The sequence below is a fragment of the Cryptomeria japonica genome, chromosome 4 (genome assembly GCF_030272615.1).
Source record: "Cryptomeria japonica chromosome 4, Sugi_1.0, whole genome shotgun sequence".
Taxonomy (NCBI): Eukaryota; Viridiplantae; Streptophyta; class Pinopsida; order Cupressales; family Cupressaceae; genus Cryptomeria; species Cryptomeria japonica.
Window position 1 is genome coordinate 578,030,731 of NC_081408.1, and position 21,577 is coordinate 578,052,307.

A 21,577-nucleotide genomic window follows, 5' to 3' on the forward strand; every position below is an offset into this window, starting at 1 on the left:
ATTTAAGAATTGGAAATAAGCTACTTTTTAACATTTTATAAACTACCACATGGCTTCACAAATTTCTTTTCCTTTTTTTAACATTTTATTTCTATTTTTAAACAAAATTTTAAGTGCACAAATTATTATAAATATTATTAATAAAAAATTTAAGATGTTTGTGGCCACATGGAAACATACAATTCAAAATTCAAACAAGTGCCACATAGTGGCTAGTACTTGTCATTTTAATATTAGGATTCAATTTTGATTCATAGTGCAACTAGTAAAATACTAATAATTAACATTCAATTAGTATTATAATTACCATTCAATTAGTATTATAATTAGGGTTTATCGCAAGCGGAAGGGGAAGTCCTTCCTGCCCCCCTTGGATCGGGTCTCCACACCCCTTCTTGAGGCGGGTCTTTGTTGTTGAGGTTGGGCAAGTTTTCTTTGTTCAATCTTGTTGATTTTCTTTCTTTTTATAGTCTATGGCTTTTTAAATAAAAAATAATAGATTAATAGATTATTTAATGTGATTTTAAATTTAATATTTTAAATATTGTTTTGATATATTTTTAAGAAAATAAATCATCTTTCTTTTATACTTTCTAGTTGTAAAACATATGTAATAAAGATTTTAGATTAACATTTTAAAAAGTTTATAAAAATTTTAATATTTTTTTATTTCAAATATAAACAATGAATATGTTTTATAATAAAATAATATTTTTGTCAATTTAGATATCTTTATTATTATTTTTATGATTTGGCAATAGTTTTGTTTTATAATAAAATAATATTTTTGTCAATGTAGATCTTTATTATTATTTTTATGATTTGACAATAGTTTTCATAGAATTCATTATATAATATCTCCTGGGTATCATACAAGATTAATTGGTTAAATTTTAGAGGTAATTTTGAATGTGGTAACAGAGATAAATTGTTAACAATATAATTGGTAAAATGGTGTCTAGTTTTTAGTAAGTTTTATTATTATTATTATTTTTATAGTTTTTGACAATAGTTTTCATAGTATTCATTATATAATATATAATATATACTGATAATAGAGAGATAAAATGTTAACAATAATTTTGTAACTGGTAAAATGATGTTTAATTTTTACTTTTAATGTATATAAATATTGTAAGTTTATTCAAGATAATTTTATTCAATATTTATAGGGTTTGGTGATTAATTATTATTAATAAAATGTATTAAATACTAAGAACAATTTATTATTAAATCTTAAAGTGTAACTTAAACTAGCATATATATATAGAAATATATATAAAGAAAGCTGAGAGATATCGAGGCTTTCATTTATTATTTACAAAGTTTATTTTAAGTTAAAATTTGACCATACCAATTGGAAATAAATTAAATTATAAAATATTTAATAATTTATAAGTACAATATTCTACGTTATATTAATTATTTAATTTTTGAATAACTTATAAATCAAATAATTTTTATTAAATGAATTATTGAAATAATTTTAAAATTAGTAAGAGTTGTTATATGTTATTTAGTTTTATGAGTATGCTTTCATTTCGTTGAGGTTTATCATTTCAATTTATGTGGTCAATATGGCTCAGCTTGGTTTAGTATTAGGATTAAGAAAACATTATTAGAGATGGATGAAGAAAACATTATTAATCACACTACATCAATGGCCTCTAAACCTCCAAATGCTCGAAGAGAAATGGAACTAATTCATGCATGGGTAAATAATCCTAATGTAGATCCTGGATCACTAATTGATTGGCCAGGAATTGGAGCATCTCCAATAAATGAGTATGTCACTGAAGGATTACTTGATATGGCTTTTCCAACACTATTCCCAGATGGACAGTGTGATTGGATAGAACCACGAATAAGGAGAGTCCATCTACATGAGTTTGTTAAGCATTTACTTCGATATAGAGATCATCATTTTGGTCGACACCCAAGATTTAGATATTATATGATGAATATGATTATGCGACATCGTGCACAAAACTCATCTGCAATGTTTGTCAAAAAGAGCTTGCAAGAGATGCCAATCACAATCAATGAGTTACGAGAACATATGGAAAATATCCCACACTCACATCTAGCTGATCGTTTGATGCGCTTTGGCACAACACTAAGGGGTACAAGGTCTTATTGGGCAAAATGTCGAGCTGAATTATTTGACCTCTTGCATCAAATTGGTACACCAACAATTTTCTTTAATTTGAGTGCAGCAAATATGTACTGGCCAGATTTGCATGCATTAATGCCAAGGACACAGCCAACTAATCCACAAGAAGCACAAAAATGGAGGCGTCAAAATATTATTGACTACCCACATATTGTGGCATATTACATGCACCTACGCTATACAATGTTTAGAAAGGAAATACTGCAAAAGGGAATGAAGGCAAAAGATTATTGGTCAAGATATGAATGGCAACATAGAGGATCACCACATGTGCATGGATTCATATGGTTAGAGGGAGCACCTAACATAGACAATCTTGATTGGAAAAATCATGATGAATTAAAACATGCTAAAAAATACTTTGATTCTATTATCCATGCATGGAATCCACGAGGGGATCCACATCAACGAAACATACAGGTATGATGTTAATTCTCAATTGTATATATTCATTTCGAAATATATTATACTTAAAGATTTATATTTTCTTTAATAAAATATGTTATATCATCAATGATAGGTCTTACAAAATTTTACACAACATCCATGCCTTCAAAATACACAACAACTAAACCAGATTGACTTAACACGTGACTATGAAGAGTTGCTCAATTGTGTTGAACGCCATACAATGTGTAAAGAGGGTGCTTGCCTTCGTAAAAAACGAGGAAGAATGGTTTGTAGGTAAGATATTTATATATTCAAAAAATTTGTACTAATAAATAATTAAAATATTTATGTAAACTAACAATTCACTCTTTGTTTGTAGGTACAATGCACCATGGCCATTACACCTAGATGGATCAAAATTATTTGAAGACCCAGCCACAGGAGATAAAGTGTATGAACCTGCAAGAAATGATGATAGAGTAAACACGCATAATCGTAACATACTTCAGTTATGGAGAGCAAATGTAGATTGGCAACCAGTTCTTTCAAGACATGTTGTAATGAATTATATTGCGAAGTATGCAGCAAAAGCATAAAAGAGTTCAGAAAGTTATCATCAAATGTTAATGCGACTTGCAAATATAGAAAATCCTGATGAAGCAGCATCAAGGGCATATAGGAGACTTCTAACAGAAACACTCATTGAGAGGGACATTGGAGCACAAGAAACATGTCATATGTTACTAGAGTTACCATTGGTAGAAAGTAGTAGAGTTTTTGTTACTTTAAATGTTTCAAGAGAGGTGTTCAAGCCAGTAATAACAAATGAAGAAAATGATGATGAACGTCACCTAAAACATTTCATTGAAGGATACATGGATAGACCATATGCAATGGAAAGTGTCACACTTATAGATGTAGCTAGATCTTGGACTTATAATTCCAAGAGAAAAAGAGATAACAAATGGGAAGCAAGGACTATAGCAGCTATTGTGAGAGTGTTTCCAAGATTTACCACCGTACCTACACATCAATCAAAAAAATGGGTTGATTTTTGTTGGTCAGAGTTATTGTTGTACAAGCCATTTCGTAATATCTAAAGAGATATTGGACTTGATGATAACATAGTTATATCAAATTGGGAGTCACTCAATTATAATCCATGGCATTTGGAACGGAGGATTATAACAAATGAAACTGAACATCATAATGATTCTGAAGATGATGATGATTTACCAAATAATCAAAATACAATCGAACATGAGTGGGAGATCATATCAAGACTACATCGTGGACAAATTATGGATGTAACAGAAATAGATATGTTGGGAAGAAGAGATATTGACAAACAAAATCCATGGAGTGCAAAATATCAAGGAGATGATTACACAAATAAAGCAATAAATTTTATCAACACTATGAAAGAGAATGGCTTATTAATACCTGATGATATGATGTCAAGTATATCATATGGAACCTTAGGTGCTAAGCAAAAAAAAGCACTTGATATTATTATGTCACATTATAATCAAGATGACAATGCCATGCCACTATACATGATAATTCAAGAAACAGTTGGAACAGGTAAATCATATCTGATTCATGCAATTCGTCAAACTCTTAATGATGCATCAGGATCACAACGTTCTCCCTTATTATTACTAGCACCGATTGGAGTTGCGGCATTTAACATTGGTGCATCAACAATTCATTCAACTCTACGAATACCTATTGCAGATTTTGTTGAATTAGAAGGCACAAGACTCACAAGTCTCCAAGAAGAAATTCAACATATTAAATATATATTGATTGACGAAATGAGTTTTATTGGACAAAATTTGTTACAAAATATTGATTCAAGACTATGTCAATCTTTTCCTGAAAAATCAAACATGAGTTTTGGTGGAAGATCAATCATTTTGGTAGGAGATTTGGGACAACTACCTCCTATTAGTGACAAACCACCTTATGATAGTAATGTGCGTGCAAAATTATTATGGCAAGAGTTTAAGACAGTTGTTACTTTGGATAAGGTGTTTAGACAAGATGAAGAAACTGAAGACCAACAAAGGTTTCGCCAATTACTCACAAATATTAGAGATGCACATCCAAATATAGATGATTGGAAATTATTGATGACAAGAATAGATGCTTCATTACATCCAACAATTAAGGAGGAGTTTGATAATAATATTCATCTATTTGCAACAAATGACAATGTGCATAACCATAATAGAAAAAAGTTATATGCATTAAGAAGACCAATAGCCCGAAGCATTGCAAGTAAAGAAGGCAGTACTAATCCAGTAGGAGGTCAAAATGATGAGTTAGATGTTGAATTATTAATTTCTAAGGATGCAAGGGTCATGTTAACATCTAATTTATGGATAGAAGCGGGTCTTGTGAATGGAGCTTTAGAATACATCCGAAATATCATATACAAACCTGGATGTGCCCCACCAGATCCACCAACATATGTTATGGTTGAATTTGACAATTATTTTGGACTTCCTTTTGAAGATGCATCTCCTAATTTGATTCCTGTTTCACCAATACAAAGGGGTCGTACATGTCAATTGCCACTACGATTGGCTTGGGCACTAACAATCCATAAATCACAAGGATTGACTCTTTCAAAGGCAACAATTGACATAGGACCAAGAGAAAGGGCAGGATTAACATTTGTTGCTATATCACGTGTTAAGGCCTTGGATGGAATTAGAATCTCACCACCATTTTCATATGATCGTTATGAAAAAATGAAGACAGGAAAGCAACTTGCCAAAAGGAAAGCAGAGGAAGAAAGACTCAAATCTTTGGAAACATAATATTTTTATGTAATGTATACATTGTTGAATTGAACTCTTCTATTAAAATTGGGATTAAATTTGTGTTTTTAAAGATGAAATGTTGCATTCAATATGAATTCCTATTGTACACTCCATTGAATATGATAGGCATCATGATTTGTAAAGGATAAATATGCTTTATTTAAAACAAAAGGTGATAAATTAATACTTTACATGTCGCGTTGCAGATGCTACTAGCCTAGATATCTTAATACATCTATCTAAAATATGTCGAGAGATATCAGTCTCGAGGCGCCTAATGAGTATGCTTTCATTTCGTTGAGGTTTATCATTTCAATTTATGTGGTCAATATGGCTCAGCTTGGTTTAGTATTAGGATTAAGAGTAAATTTGGTTCAAGTGCTAGGTATAAGGTTCGATTTGGTTTAGGGTTAGAACTTGGTTTAGAGTTTAGTTAGTTTTCAGTTTTTTGAATTTTCTTTCTAGTGTCAGGCTTAGGATTCAATAATGTATAGTCTGTAGGTTTTCAAAAAGCTTTAATTTAGGTTAGGGTTCAATTTGGTATAGTGTTCAGGGTTAGTGTTCAATTTGGTTTGGTTCTATTCCATCGTGTTAGGGTTAAGAACGTGTGTTCTGGTTTACAATTAAGGTTAATAATAAATTTAGTTTAATATTGAATTGGGGTTGGGGTTATTACATTTTTTTGTTAAGGGTAATAGTTTAATTTGTTGTAGTAGTTTAATTTGTTAACAATAATTTTGTAACTGGTAAAATGATGTTTAATTTTTACTTTTAATGTATATAAATATTTTTATTCAATATTTAGAGGGTTTGGTGATTAATTATTATTAATAAAATGTATTAAATACTAAGAACAATTTATTATTAAATCTTAAAGTGTAACTTAAAATATATAATTATATACAGATTCAAAATAGTTTGAAAAGAAAACTAAAACATACTAAATATAATTTTAATAACTATTTGAAAATTAAAAAATAAACATAATCATAGATGTAAAAAACAATTGAATAATAAAGAATGCAGCCTATTACAATAGTACTAGGCTAACACAAGTACTAAAAACAAGATTTACTTCCATAAAAAGTCAAAAGTGACAAATTGTTGACCTGTAAGTCGTAACAGATCTGGCAAATACAAGCAGGCAAGAGTGTCATGCTTGGAAAATCTACAGACTTCAAACGTTTTATCGTATTTCAACAACCAGAATATTCCAAAACATGTTTTTATGCACATTACTTTCACTTCAAAACACACCACATCATGATATATATAGACCACCTTTGCTTCAAACTCTCCAAAACATGAAATGTTCAGAATGATTTCACTTTAAAACACCCCTTTTCTGAAAGCAATCGAAAGTGTCAACAAGTGTCTCTTCCAATTTCGTGAGTTCCAACCCCAATTCCTGCAATTTTCTACTCGATAATCTGGCAATTCCTGATGTTTCTGAACCTACATCCACAAAACTGTTGGGTCTAAACTGATTTAGCTTACTTTTCCCAATAAATAGTCTGCCTTACAATTGAAACTAACAGAAGAAGAATGCACATTGTTAATGTGAACTCACTTTTTGGGATAAGTATATTGTGGGTATAGCTTCTGAAGAATGCCAGACAGTTCCTTGGTTGTAATTTTATGAGCTGAACATAAATATCGCCCTGCTGCAGCAGGAGTTTCATAAGCAAGTAAGTGAGCTTTTGCACAATCTCTGACATCTATAATATTGTTTATTTTGTTATCGCGTGTATCTGAATCACCTGCTGAAACAGATGTGAAAAAGTTAGCACCAGAGATTTCATCCCTGTAGAATTTCAACTTCTTTAGAAATTAACAGATTTTCGGCATTTACAGCAGCTACAGTTTTTCATATACGCAGAGAAAACTAGAACACCGCCATAAGAGCATAACTAATCAATTATTAAATCCATCCATTGATGGTTAATATTTCAGATATCAGAATCCAAATCTGCTTTAACAAGCATCAGTCAACTATTAAAGGAACTAATTTATATCAGTCAAAAAGAAGAAAATCGAAGCATGGAAACAGGGATATGATAAATTAAGGAATACTTGGCATAATATATTTCAAGGAATGCTTGTAAATTAGAAATTTGATCAAATTTGTCTTCAGTATGTCAAGAACGAATGACACTGAAAGTTGAAAGTATTATCCTGCTATCAAAGTCACTGCCTCTACGAGGATTAAAATACTGCTACAAACTTAAAATAATGATAAATCCGATGTTTGCCGATTCAACTGATGCGCCCTAAAATTTAAAGAAATTATATTAGCTCACGAGTTTTACCAATGAATGATACATGCATCATTGGTCATGAGATAAATTGTACTCAATTTTTTCTTTTTGGGCTTCATTTTAGCAATAAAGTTAACAAAAATCTATGTTAGCCAAGCTTCCAGAATGGGTGCTTGGAAACACCAGAAACAACAGCTATCAGATGTGAGAACATCTAAAGTCAAGAAATAGCTGGAAATTTGTATAAATTTCTCTAGGAGGCAACAAGAAATATGGTAATGGCTGGAAACAGTAAGATTTGGCATAGAAACTTTAGAAGAAAAAATATAATCCTTGAAAAAAAAGCATTAAAATAATAAATGGTTACTTAAATGCAAGTTCCCTAACTTTAATCTAGCTGTCTCTTGCTACTGGCTTCTTTTCAATATTGATAATCTGCTGGCTACTCTTGATTGCTGAATTCCTGCTCTTGCTTCAATCTGGGACCTCCACTGGCTGTTAGTCCTCAATGCTCTAAGTTGACTGGGTGCTCTTTGCTGCTGTTGTTTAATTATTACTTTCTTGTAAAATGAGGCTGGTATTTATCATTTTTGTTTTTGGGTTGGTTGGACGGGGAAAGGTTTGAAAGGAAAAACAAATGCAAAGAAACCCAACTCTGATAGTAGCATATACAGGAAATATATAATCTTCTATCTGGAAATGCTTCACAAAATTAGGAAATATTTCACGTTCGACCATATAAGTTTGCAGAAATTTCATGTCTAGAAAAGGCATTTAGCAGATCCTAATACTAGGATTTATTTTTCCGTTAATGAAAATGAGCACCTAAGCCCCCAGAAATAATTTTAAGCATTTGGAAAAAGGAACTAAAGAGATAAAGAAATAGCAGATCTTTACATGGCTATTGTGCTCATAAAATCAAATATGAAAATAATGAAAGTCAATTATCATCATTAGTGTTGTCAGTTATACCATTCACTCACTATTGTTGATCCCTGTAGTTGAAGCCTTTTGTGAAGGGAAGCGCTGCCTCCTATTAGGGAGCATCAGTGAGCAAATACCTTAAGCTCTGTGATTGGAGGAAAAACACTTCGATAATACCTTTCCTCACACTTCTAATGATCACTGAAATTAAAACCAAATTTATGATGGCATCTCATTTAGTTATGTGATGGGTTATGTGATAAACTATGTGATGGGTTATCTCATTTAATTAAGTTTGGCCGATTAATTCCCCTAACGATTAATGCTTCTTTGATCTGTACTATATTTACATACTGACAAATTTGTATTCACTATACATTGTCAGGGGGTGTAATTTTGTAAAGTTTAGAAATTGTGATGTGGGCACCTAAAACCACACATAGAGTTAGTTCATCTTTTTGTGATGCTTCAATTGATACAAATTCGTCTTTTCTTCGCATTCGTCAGAATTATACGAGTATATGGTTATTCCCCACATTGATTCTAATCCCAAATCTGTTTCTACCTTCAAATCTCCTATGCACAGTCCACCCAACCCTAAATCTCAAACTAATCAAAAGTTTGTTTCTTTCTATTCTAGGGAGGAGCCCTTAGCCTCATTGATTCGTCTTTTCACAATCCTTCAGTTGACACAATTTGTAGATTGTTGGACCTGCAGCAGATTCCATGCCGTTTGTATTTGCATTTTTAAGAAAACTTAAATGGTTACTTAGATCAAATTGAGTGTCTTAGAGTTCTATTGCTAAATATTGTGATGCCCTTTTTCTTGTTTGGATTGTGGATGGTAATGAGATCTTCCATTATGATCAGATGTTCAGGCATGATAGTGGAAATCTGATTTTTTAGCTCAGTGGGAAGGTGGATCCAGCAATCACCAATGGGAAGAATATGCAGATTGAGGATCTAAAGTAACGTTGAAACTCACGAGAAAAATTTTAAAGCAAAGCCCAGTGGAAGCTTTCGGATTCGTCAGATATTTAGATAGATTGCAATATGCTGAACATTTTAAAACAGAACATTGAAGAATGTATTTAGATCTTAAGATTTCAACAAATTTATTAATTTCATTTGCATTTCTTTGAGATTTTAGCAACAGGGGGAGATCTATATGTTTGACTTTGATTAGATTGTTAAGGAAAAGGTGTTTAGTGGGGAAGTCCAAACATTTTATGTTCAGGGACATGATCTTCATTGTTGGGTATGATACAGGTGATGAGGTCATCATAGCCTCCTCCCTAGAATGGAAAGAACAAAACTCTTGAATAGTTTGAGATCTAGGGTTCGGTGGATTGTATTTAGGAGATTAGTAGATAGAAATAGGATTTGGGATTTGAATCAGATGCACAATGGGAGCAACCTCATGCTCCTAAAGTTCTAATGAAGCTGAAAAAATGATGAATCTACTCAAATTGAACTAACTGTGTACATATGAACTAACTGCACTTGTGGTTCTATTAACTCACATTACATCTTAGCTTTACAATAAATTATACCCCAATAATGCATAATCAATATAACTATGTTGGTGTATAACATAGCACTGATAACCCATCACATGACTAAATGAGATGCCATCATAAACTCTACTTCTTCATATGGTGATTATCAGAAATGATAGGAAAGGTATCATGGAAGTGTTTTTTCTCCAACCATGCCAATCTACCCTTCGCAAAGGGCTTCAACTACAGGTATCAACAGTTAAGAATGTTAGGACTGCCAACACCAATGCTGTTGTAACCATTAATCTTCAATGGTATCCTAAGCTCAAGAGAGAATCAGTAAAGATGAGGATCTCAATATACAAAAATGAGCAGAGGAAACATTGCACACATGGACTCTTAATATAGTCACAGATTTGCCACAGTGCAAACTATATGAGATGAATACATAGTTGGAAAGTTGAGATCTACAAATGGTCAGTATACATCTTATCTATAGCTGCTTTCTGGATTTGATTGTGTGACTTTTTTTGCATCAACGTTTCGGATCACATTCTGTGATCCATCATCAGGATGTCTAAAGAATGTCGCAATTTACCTTCTTTCATATCCTGACATTCTCTAAACATCTTGATGATGGATCACAGAGTGTGATCCGAAACGTTGATGCAAAAAAAGTCACACAATCAAATCCAGAAAGAAGCTATAGATATTATTATGGATTGTGGAAATCTGATCATTTCAGTATACATCTTATTGACTAATGAAGATCATGTCCTTGAGCATAAGGTGTTCAGGCTCTCCCAACAAAATTGTGTAAGATCTAAACACATCATTCAATGTTCTGTCTGAAAATATTTACATTGGAATCCATCTAAATATTTGATGAAGAATACCCAAAGCTCCCAATCCAGTTTACTTCCAAATTTCTTGTCTTTTGAATTTCAACTTAATTTTCAGATCCTCAATTTTTCTATTCCTCCAATTGTTAATCATTGGATCCAACTTCTTGGAAATTCAATCTCAACAAAATGCATCTAAAACTTTCTACTGGATTTGCAAATGGCTTTCCTCAGCAAGCGAAGGCCAACTTGCAGAATCGGTTCTCCAAGTGAATCCTATAAATCTTCTCTCATTGATACAAATTCCATTGTATATAGCTACTTATTGCAAAAAAATTCAGCAGAATTTTCTTTGGCAAGGTGCCAAGTAAACATCAAAATCCCATTGATTTTCTGCATTCAAAAATCAGCTAGTCATTAGGGCGCAGTATCACTTTCTCTTCAACCAAATATTGGTCACCAAAGCCACGTGGGATCTCCAACACATAAATCCATCTTGGCATTGTATAAACTAAACCTTGTCTTCAAACTGTACACAAAATCTTTTTTTTATATTAAATATAGTTTACAAAACAGAGTCAATACATTATGAGGAGCTGGAGCTCCAGATACAATCAGTTCCGGTCAGCAAGCAAAACATGAACAAATAAGATACTATTGTTTACATCTGAATATCACATCCGCAGGAAAAAAAAAGACATTACATAACCTGTCATTCTCAACAACATTTGACATTGCTGCTAGTCTCACATCTATCACACTCATAGGTGCCAAGAGGAGGTAAAATCAGGTCCAGATCCATATCTTTGACAACAGGCTGGTATCGATCTCTCGGATCTTTAATACCTTGTTCATTCACCGGTTTTTCTAGATTCTTCTTTTCCACAAAATCTTTGAGCAGTTCCAGCTCCTCTTTGTTCAGGTTATTCCTTCCCTAAGGGAAAAAATGGGTACAAACAATCTCTGATTTGTAAACTATTGTTATACCTTCTTGCAGTAGGATCATAAAATGATCTTTGTGTATTTCCATAAGAGCAGACACCTAAAACATAATTGTGAGAAAGGTGAGTTCACTATCAAACTCAGTAAGATGCCTCATCTTGTCTTGTAAGAACTCCTCATTTCTCTTTTTCCAAATAAACCAGAAAATTTCATTTGTAAGACCAAGCCAGAACATGTTCAGTTCAGTATTAAAAATATCAACATAACTAGCAGAAAAAACCAAGATCATTATTCCAATTGACAGGGAGGCCTAAAAATAAAGACCATAAAGATAAAGCAGAGCTGCATTCAAAGAATTAAGCGTTCAAACGTTTCAGGCATATCACACAGATCACAATTTCTAGTAGGCAAATTTTAAGAATGCAAAACATTTCGAATGCCAAGCTTCTTAAGGATCAGAAGCCATCAAAAACAGGCCTTTTTTGGTTCCCTAGAATTGTTCCAGATATGTAATAGTCTATTGATCCCTTTGGTTTCAGGCTAGTCAAGGTTCCAAGACTTGAGCCATGTATATATCTCTCCCGAGCCAGTCAAAAAACATTTTGTTAACTGAAATATCATTGATAAAAGTTCCATCTTTTCATCAAATATCTCTGAGTAGGTCTGAATCACTTATTAATTTCAAAGGAAAGTAATTTCCTTGTCCAAGCTTTAAACATAGAGTATGATTTTTGTGGGACAGTGCAATATCATAGTCAGCCCTCATCTGCTCCCAAGTTTTAATCCCTCCATTATTAAAAATATTCTGAAACACTCTAATTGCAAGTGAGTCCCGAATCTTCATTGTACACCCTTGAGAAAGGAGCAAGGGTTTGCCAATTAGATCAACATTCCACCAGATGGATCCATTATGAACACAGTTGGCAGGTTTTTTTGAGATTGCTTTGCATTTAGCAATCAGATGCCTAAATTTACCCCATACCTTCCACAATGTAATATCCCCGACAATTTTATTTTTATTTTTAACAAGATTACAATCACACCAACACCCATTTGGGATTAAAATAAGAAAACTAAACCAGCTGAAAGGAACCATACACCTTTTGATCACCGAGAGCCCAAGTTGGGAGGGTGAGAGCATACGGTAGAAGGGGATCGTTAGATGTAAACTGCTGAAAGTACTCATTACAATAATAGGCAGCAAGCCAGCCCCTTCCACTTTCCAACAAGAATATAAAACTAGAAAGCTTGGCGGTAAACCAGCCAAGGAGAAACAAGAACATAACCAAGCACGAATCACTCTATCGCAATATTTCAGCTGGAGGACTGAACACTTACAACAAAGCTCAACTCAACCGCTTATGCAGCGGGAGGACCATTACAAACAAAATATCACTTGACCGCTTATTCAGCGGGAGGACAGAATTACAAAGATCAAATGTAGGTGGCAAACCAGCCTCTTCCACTTTTCAACAAGGATTTGCTTTACAATCCAAAAATGGCTGTTAGTACTACTATCCAGCCTTACAATAAAGAGATGCAATGCATAGAAAAGAAAGATTATACTGTCCAATACTGATGAATATCTCCAAACTTAACACAATTAACAAACTCAAACCCACCCATAAAGAAATAACACACCACTGAACACTAAACTGAAAATACAATCTGCTGTCCGCATAACACACAGAAAACAGCCACTACCAAATTCTCTATTAAGCTCATAGCTCACCCAAAACAACTCAAAATGACACAAAAACTGAAGCAAATGAAAGCTATGACAAAGGCGATGCAACCAGAATCTCAAACCTACACTGCGAACACTACCACCAGCCAGCACACAACCCAAGGCAGCCAAGAAATGGTACAGCCCAGCTGGAAAGTACGATTTGCTGCCAAAAATCAGAATGCACACCAAAACAAACACCAAGGTAGAAGAATGGTCGCCCTCCAAAAACACTTCCAACGGGCTAATACCCAGAATGATCAATTGCACAATCAGGGAGATATGAACCAATCTTCGCTTCAGCCACACCAAAAACCAACAACACTGAAAACCACACCACACTGAAAATCTGAAAATGCACACTGAAAACTTCACCAACAATCCAACACTCAGCTAGGTACTATGTCTCAAGTACGAAACTGGCTAAAACTAGGGAACCACAACTCCGAAGCTCAAGTTCACTCACCATTCCGACAGCATAACGATATGATTTCTTCAAGATGACCAAATGAGGAGCCCATCCCTTCTATTTATAGATTTCTCCCTTTGAAATTCAAATGCAAATGGCACCCAAACTCATTTAAAATTTACTTCATTTCATTTCATGTCCCCCTAAAGACATGGCATCCCCTTTCCAGCCTCCCTAGTCGAACTTTACCAAGGTGCACAAGTTCCAACTTTGAGAAAATAATATAAAGTGTAGAATGACTTCATTTGGACACCCACCAGACTTAAGAAATAAAATGGACTTAGGATAAATAACATAATATTTTCCTTCCTAAGTCATTCCTCCAAAATATAATCAGTGAAATAATTAAATATTAAACTTTAGAATAAAGTAATAATATTTAATTAGCAATTATAAATCAACCACTGATTGCTACCAAATCAACCATGTGAACGGAAGTGCAGAAAACACTAATCTGAACTGGATTGGATCTCTGCTCAAGATTGCCTGAACTGACACTTACTAAAAATAGTAAGTCATGAAAACATCTCTAAAAGACATGCTCGTCGAACCCTGTGAGAGAGCTCGGAAAACCCAGAAAAACCTCAAAATCCAGTCAGCTGCCACCAACTTACTAAAAATAGTAAGTTTAGAAATCACTCTGGAACTGAATGCATGTTAAACCACCGTGAAGCTCTCGAAAAACCCAGAAGGAATCCTCAGTTCTATCTGCCAAACTCCAACCAGAGCATCCCTGAAAATTGTGAAGAATCCTCCTAGAAAATAGGAAACCCTAATTCCTTATTCCAATCAACCTACGGGTCTCCGGAATAGAACAATGGACCACTGATTACTCCTTACTGAGAAGGGGACATTACAAACAGGCTATTGAACACAAGTGAGCCAAAACTTCTAATCTCAAATCTGCCAAACAATATATCTTGCAATTGTAGAGGGCTCCAATTCTTTCCCTCTTTTGGTTTGAAGAGAAAGAGGTTATTTCTAATCAAGACTTTCCAAGGCTCATCCCATTCAATAGCCTTGATGATCCATTTAGCTGCTAGGGCAAGGCTTTGTAGTCTTAAGTCCTTCAAGCCCAGACCTCCTATTTTTTAGGAAGATGACACTATGCCCAAGTCACACTATGTCTCTTTTTATTGCCTTTACCATCTGACCACAAAAAGTCTCTCAAAATCTTTTGCAGTTTTTCAAATTGAGCATTAGCAAACAACCAAACTGAGGAAAAATAGATAGCATGAGAATCAATAACTTTTTGTACAACCTGAATCCTTCCCACAGGAGAAAGAAGATGAATTTGCCATTTTGTATGTTTTTCCAAAATAACCAGACCCACATTTCTTTCAACGAAGGAGAGATGGCAAATGGGATACCCAAGTATTTCACCAATTTATTAGGACCTACCCATTGGTAACCCTTGTTTACAAGCCAAGAGGGGGGGATCTTTAGACCACCCTAAAACAATGGATTTATGAGCGGAAACTTTAGATCTAGAAGCTGCACAAAATATTTCGAGTCTTTTCACAGTATTATCAAAATTTTCCTCTGTTAATTTAAGGAACAAAGCAATATCATCTGGAAATTGGGCATTCAGCAACTATTCTTGATTGGGCAATCTAACTCCATAAATGGGGGGAAGATGAGGCTAGTTCTCAAAACATAATGAAGAGCATCAACTGCGATCACAAATAAAGCTGAGGCTATGGGGAAAACCCCTCTAATAGACCTCTGAAGAAAGATAGGCTCCATAAGCTCCCCATTCACCTCGACTTAGGTAAAGGAGTCATTAAAAAGAATATTACCCCTCTGCAGAAATTGGGAGGAAAGCCAAATGCCTTTAGCATGTCTAAAACAAAGGGTCACTCTATCCTATCACATGCTAATATGCTTTTTCAAAATCTAGCAAAACCATTGCAACATTTTGATTGTCATAGTTAGCCCAGTGCATACCCTCCCAACTAGTGATCAAATTCTCCAAAATTTATCTCCCTTTTATTAATCTTGTTTGAGTAACTGAGACTATTTTGTTTAGAATCCCAGCAATTCTACTAGCAAGAGTTTCGGCCAAAATCTTATAAGAGAAATTTTAAAGAGCAATTGGTCTCCAATTTTTAACAAAGGATATATTCGTATTAGGAACCAAAGAATTATTTTGATAGGCCCCACTAAATACCTGCAAAAGTTCAATGCCTATCCAATCAATGTTAGTCTTATAGAATTCTGCAATAAGACCATCTAAACTAGGGGATTTTCCAATTCCAAAAGACCTAATAGTGTTTTCAATTTCTTCCACGATGAGGTCTTTATCCAATGCATTAGCTTCCTCTAAGTCAAGTTTCTAGCCTCTTTAGCTCTATCATCCTCTCTGAGCAAAAAAGGCTGAGAAAAAAGGAGTGAAAAGCCTCCTTCATGAGTGAGTTGTCATTAGAAGAAGTCCTATTGACTAGTATAGGCCCAATCTCTTCCATTTTTTGTTTGTCTGATCAAGTTAAAGAAATATTTGGAGCCTCTTTCCCCCTCATGTAGCCAATTCATCCTAGCTCTAACTCTTTTACTTTGGAATTTATAATTTTGGAGTTTTCTTAGGAGACATTTTGTTCTCACTAGATTAGTTTTAGTGGGCAAGTCACTTGAATTAGATTGTGTCTGTCCCTCGAGAATACAAAATTTCTGATGCTATAGGAGCTCAAGTTTATTCTTGCCAGCAACTTTTTTCTTGCCAACCACCTCAAAAAAATTTCTCCATAAAACCACTAATGAATCCCATCTTTGGATAGGTTTGAGAGCTCTGTTCAAATTTTTAGATAATGTCGTAACAAGTCTTAGTCCACTCACACGCTCTTTAACATTTAGTAAGGAACTATTTAATTTGAAGGAGGAGAACTGATGTTTCTTCTTCGCCAGAGGTGATTTGCCTATGACAATGCAGGATTCAATTGGAGAGGGGTTAGACATTGAGGAAGGATACACTGCAACAATCTGTCCCTCATGATTTCTCCTGAAGCAAAAATATTTTGTGTTCGTAGATTCTATCCAATCTACAATAGATTCTCGTGTTTTGAGACTGGTTGTTACACCAAGTGTACTTGATTGAATTGGAAGAGGACTTACTAGATTAAATGTTCTTTTCATTCTTCTCCAAAAAAATAGCTCATCACCCTTCCAAATCATATCTTTCCCTCCCTTTTTATCCTCTTTATTTTCAATCATGTTAATGTCTCCTGTGATAATCCATGGGATTCTAGGAAGATTATCCACCATTTAGTTCCATAGATATGATCTTTCCCTATAATCATTGGAAGCATACAAGGAGCACAGGCCAAAGGATTCAGAATCAGACTTCATCATAACCCAAACCAATCTATTACATGGAGAATTCTCCACTCGAAAATACCATTAGCCCATTTGGGATGCATTAGAATGATAGTAACCCCCTTACCCTTATGTGAATAATTTAGCATTTTTCCATATAAAATTGATGACACATTCTAACCAAAGCCCTACCACTTTAACTTCTTGGAGATAGTTGATGTGTTTTTTAGACACCTCAAGCACAGAATAAAATACCAAAAGTATTATATCCTCTCTTGATCAAAATCTTCTTGGATGCTAAATGGTGTGATCAACCAAGATGACTCCAAGGTTTCTATAGTCAAGTCATGACATGTAGATAGCTCAATTGGTTGATGTGATTGTCGATAATCCAAGGGGACTTACGTTGAGTACTTGAATGTTGAATGTTTTGATGTCATTGGAACTTAGATTCTAACTACTTGCTTGGAAAATAAAATGGAGAAAGACATAGGGTTCGAGAAGTCTATTCTAATCCTAAGAATATAGGAACGATGGACAATCTTTTGGTGAAACTCCACTAAGCCTTGCTTTGACATGCAAAGCAACAACCCCACAAAGCTTAGTGCGATCTTCTAAGGAGAGCAAAATGATGTTCAAATCACCACCAACAGCATAGACACCATCAAGACAATGCATATCAATGAGGCAAGTAGCAATTGAAGTTAAGCTCATTTAAGGATTCTAGTTGACCACAAAAGGCAAACTTACAATCAACAAGTTGCTAGTGTATGGATATATGATTTTCACCATTGATCGTGCACAAAGTTCTTTCATTCATCTAATTATGATTATCTAACATGAAGATCCAACAAGAAACCATGCAATTGTAGAAGAAACAACACATTTCATCATAACTTAAATGATAAGGAAGTTTATTCACAACTCTGGCAACTTTTCCTGCCTTCTCTTCCTATTCTACTCTAGCTACTATTTGCTATTACTGAACTATTAACTTGCTTACTAATCTATTAACTATTAACTTGCTTACTAATCTATTAACTATTAACCTACTATTCACTATTGACCTTTACAAATGAGGAGAGTGAGCCTTTTCTAGATAGCTCTTTACAATGGGTGGCTTAGATTGATTCACAATCAATGGCCGAGATTACAAGATGAAAACCCTAATTAGGGTTTGTTACAACAACTATTTCTGGCCAATGAGAAAATTACATTTAGGTTCCATATTGAATATGGCTAGGTCTTGTTGATTATAGCAAGAAATTATTATTTTCTTGCCAGAAGATTCCTCATCCAATTTTAGGCTAGAGTTTATGGCTAGGTCTTGTTGATGTGTTTTTTATGCACATGCAAACGCAGAATAAAATACCCAAAAGTATCTTATCCTCTCTTGAACAAAGTTTCTCAAATGTTGAAGATTCGCTTAAGGATCACTTGAGACAACTCCAAGGTTCTTGTATGTCAGGTCATGGCGTGTGGATAAGCATAGATGGTTGATGTGATTGCTGGTATCACAAGGGGACTTACGTTTGAATGCCTGAATACTTGATTTGTTGGAACTTAGATTATCTGATGCTACGATCTTGTGATGCTTCTTATCCTAGACTAACTTGAATTGAAAAAAAGGGCAAAAGATGAAGGGTTGAGAAAGCCTATTCTAAGACCTAGAATGTAAGAAGATAGTTGAATGATCAGATGGAATCCTACTGAGCCATGTCTCACCATCAACTTGAACAATTTGACACAAGTTCAGTGCAATCTTCTAAGGGCATTTCAAAGATATTCGAATCAATACCTTCAAACATTAATCACCATGCAATGAATGTAGAACAATTCAAAGTTAAGCTCATGTCATTCCAGTTGACCACACAAGGCACTCTTACAATCAACAAGAGGCTAGAGGTATGGACAAAACGGATTCCACACAAATACATTCAACAAATTCTTCCATTGAATCTAATTATTTATCATCTAAGATGAAGATCCAACAAGAAACCATGCACATTGTAAAGAAACAACACACTTTTGTTGCAAGGTGTGCACCCTTGGTCCCGTTGTTGCCCAAGCAGCGCAGCGCATGGAGTTCGTGACATGGCTTTCTCTCGCCTCTCGTGGATCCTTAACTCTGGCCGCTCTCCCGTTCACTGACAGCTCGAACTTTTGGTGTAACGGCAACGGTGATTCCAACAAATGGTATTGGAGCGCCAGGTCGCAAGTTCGAACCTCCCCGCTTGCACTGTGGGGGGATTGTTGCAAGGTGTGTGCCCTTGGTCCTGTTGATGTGTGTTTTAGGTACATAACATTACAGAATAAAATAACAAAGGTAATTTACCCTCTCTTGAACAAAATCACCTCAGATGCTAAGAATGAGATCAACTAAAATGATTCCAAGGTTTCTACATGTCAGGTCTTGACAAGTGGGTAACTCAATGGTCGATGTGAATTGTTGTGTTCACTTGGGGACTTACGCAATAGGAACAACAATCTGCGCAATCCGCATTCCTGTCTCATCTCTAGCTATGTGCAACAAAATCTCTGCTCTCTTGGGTTCTTTCTCCTCAGCACTCCTAGCTAGGTAGTCATCAATGTCATCAATAGGTTGTACCTCCATCATTTTCTTACTTTTCTCCATACTTCTCGTCAGCCATTCAAGAATAGCGGCCATCTCCATACCATCGTCGAGACACATTTCTCGATCAAGTCCTCTCAATGCCGAGATAACACCATCATCATCAGGATTATTCCTGGTCCAATCGTATACCTCATTTCCCAAACTAACTTCCAAAAGGATAGTAGGGGATCCCGGCTGATCATCATTCTCATTTGGAGGAGCAGATGTCATTGTGGCACGTAACTCCTGAATATTCCCTGGTAGTATCACTATGTTGGAACATTGTTGGGTCTCCTTGTTTTGTTCTATTACTTCAATCACTTTAATTGATGAGACACTGAGAGGTGGTGAAGGAATGATAGGTGGAGGAATGATAGTCTTTTGTTTCTTCTTCACCTCCTCAATCTTCTTCGCTCTGGCCTTGACTTCTCCTGGCGTGTTCTTCCTTCTCTTGGGAGCTTGACTCTCTTCATTTGCATAAATCCCGACATCATTGATAGTCCTCTGATCATCCTCGGAAGTAGACTCTTCCAGCTTCGTCCTTTCATAAGTGAAGGGGACACCCATATCTACCCATGCACGGGAGAAACTTAAGACCTCTCTCATCAATACATTCAAATCAATCTTTTGACTCTGACCAATTTGGCAATAAGATTGCCTTCTTCATTTCACTCTCATACTGTGGATGCGTATGATCTCTGTTATCTAGCACTTGATCAGGAATGAGGAAAAGTCCACACTTCCTCATGAAATCCACTGGCATTTTGGACCACATTCGTCTCTTCACTGCTTGCTCGTCCATCAGGTTGGCCCAATAATCTTCTATGTCAACTTTTGTGGATGAAATTCTCTCCCCTGATCCTTCCAACTTTCTTATCTGGATCAAATCTTTCTCTTTTCTTATATGTAGCAAATCGATAGAATGCAAGCTCCTCACTCGCAATGCTCGCGGCTATGGCAGACTAGCAAACCTCTGATGTCTTCCCAACTGAAATAGGGAATGTCATGCCTGTCCTATGCTTCTCTCTTTGAATGACTTCGAACTCTAGAAGTTGTCTCACCACTTCCAACAAGATCATTCTGTTGGTTGGATACCTAGGAAGTCTATAGGGTTTAGATTGAAACCCATGGATCCTAAGGTACGTGAAAGTGGGAAACTGAATATACCACGATCCATATTTCTCTATTAACTCTGTTGCCTCCTTGGACAATCTTCTATGGATTCCGCCTTGCAGCATCCGCGTGATGTACATAGTGAATGCATCATTCACTCTCTTATAGTCTTCAATTCTATACATGCTCAGCTGGGGGTAGCATTCATGACTCCTGAATTGTCCTTGCCTATTTCCGACTTCACCTTTGCATATTAATCCTTTGTATGAAACAAACCGTGCAAGCAGGTATACCAGGTAAGAAGTCATGGCGAATGACTTGACCGCTCTACATTCCTCAGCTGAAAGTCCAGATTGTCACTTATAATCTTAGACCAATTTACCAATGTTCCTCTAAGACAATCCTGGATGAAATAGAACATCCATCCATCGAATATTGCTCCCTGCAGCATCCCCATCACTCTGTTGAGTAGGAATATCAAGTCTCT

General features: G+C 35.1%; 3 protein-coding genes across 4 annotated transcripts in view; 2 read left to right on the forward strand and 1 right to left on the reverse strand.

Moving 5' to 3' along the window:
* Window positions 1-1,624: 1,624 nt before the first annotated feature.
* On the forward strand, window positions 1,625-3,159 carry LOC131070945 (uncharacterized). The gene is made up of 3 exons (XM_058006650.2): window positions 1,625-2,593; window positions 2,694-2,857; window positions 2,943-3,159. The coding sequence occupies exons 1-3, from the start codon at window positions 1,625-1,627 to the stop codon at window positions 3,157-3,159; spliced, it is 1,350 nt and encodes a 449-aa protein (XP_057862633.2).
* Window positions 3,160-3,189: 30 nt separating this feature from the next.
* On the forward strand, window positions 3,190-5,391 carry LOC131070946 (uncharacterized). The gene is made up of 2 exons (XM_058006651.2): window positions 3,190-3,563; window positions 3,666-5,391. Exons 1-2 carry the CDS (start codon window positions 3,190-3,192, stop codon window positions 5,389-5,391), a joined length of 2,100 nt encoding a protein of 699 aa, XP_057862634.2.
* A 1,062-nt stretch (window positions 5,392-6,453) lies between these two features.
* Window positions 6,454-21,577, reverse strand: part of LOC131070958 (cinnamoyl-CoA reductase 1) — a 47,866-nt gene continuing 32,742 nt past the window's right edge. Inside the window, exons 5-6 of one of the 2 annotated variants that reach the window (XM_058006660.2) lie at window positions 6,965-7,157; window positions 6,454-6,863 (exon numbers count right to left, since the gene is read on the reverse strand). In XM_058006660.2, the coding sequence (XP_057862643.1) occupies window positions 6,719-6,863; window positions 6,965-7,157 (338 nt within the window). In that variant the 3' untranslated portion in view covers window positions 6,454-6,718. The remainder of the gene's footprint in view (window positions 6,864-6,964; window positions 7,158-21,577) is intronic. The other variant, XM_058006661.2, reaches the window with a different exon arrangement.

What these genes read in the sequence shown, in the direction of transcription:
- LOC131070946 (XM_058006651.2), top strand. Translation starts at nt 3,190, where the DNA reads ATGCGACTTGCAAATATAGAAAATCCTGATGAAGCAGCATCAAGGGCA. An exon ending in ATAGCAGCTATTGTGAGAGT is followed by an intron (nt 3,564 to 3,665) that starts GTTTCCAAGATT and finishes TAATATCTAAAG; the next exon opens with AGATATTGGACTTGATGATA.
- LOC131070945 (XM_058006650.2), top strand. Translation starts at nt 1,625, where the DNA reads ATGGATGAAGAAAACATTATTAATCACACTACATCAATGGCCTCTAAA. An exon ending in CACATCAACGAAACATACAG is followed by an intron (nt 2,594 to 2,693) that starts GTATGATGTTAA and finishes CATCAATGATAG; the next exon opens with GTCTTACAAAATTTTACACA. An exon ending in CGAGGAAGAATGGTTTGTAG is followed by an intron (nt 2,858 to 2,942) that starts GTAAGATATTTA and finishes CTTTGTTTGTAG; the next exon opens with GTACAATGCACCATGGCCAT.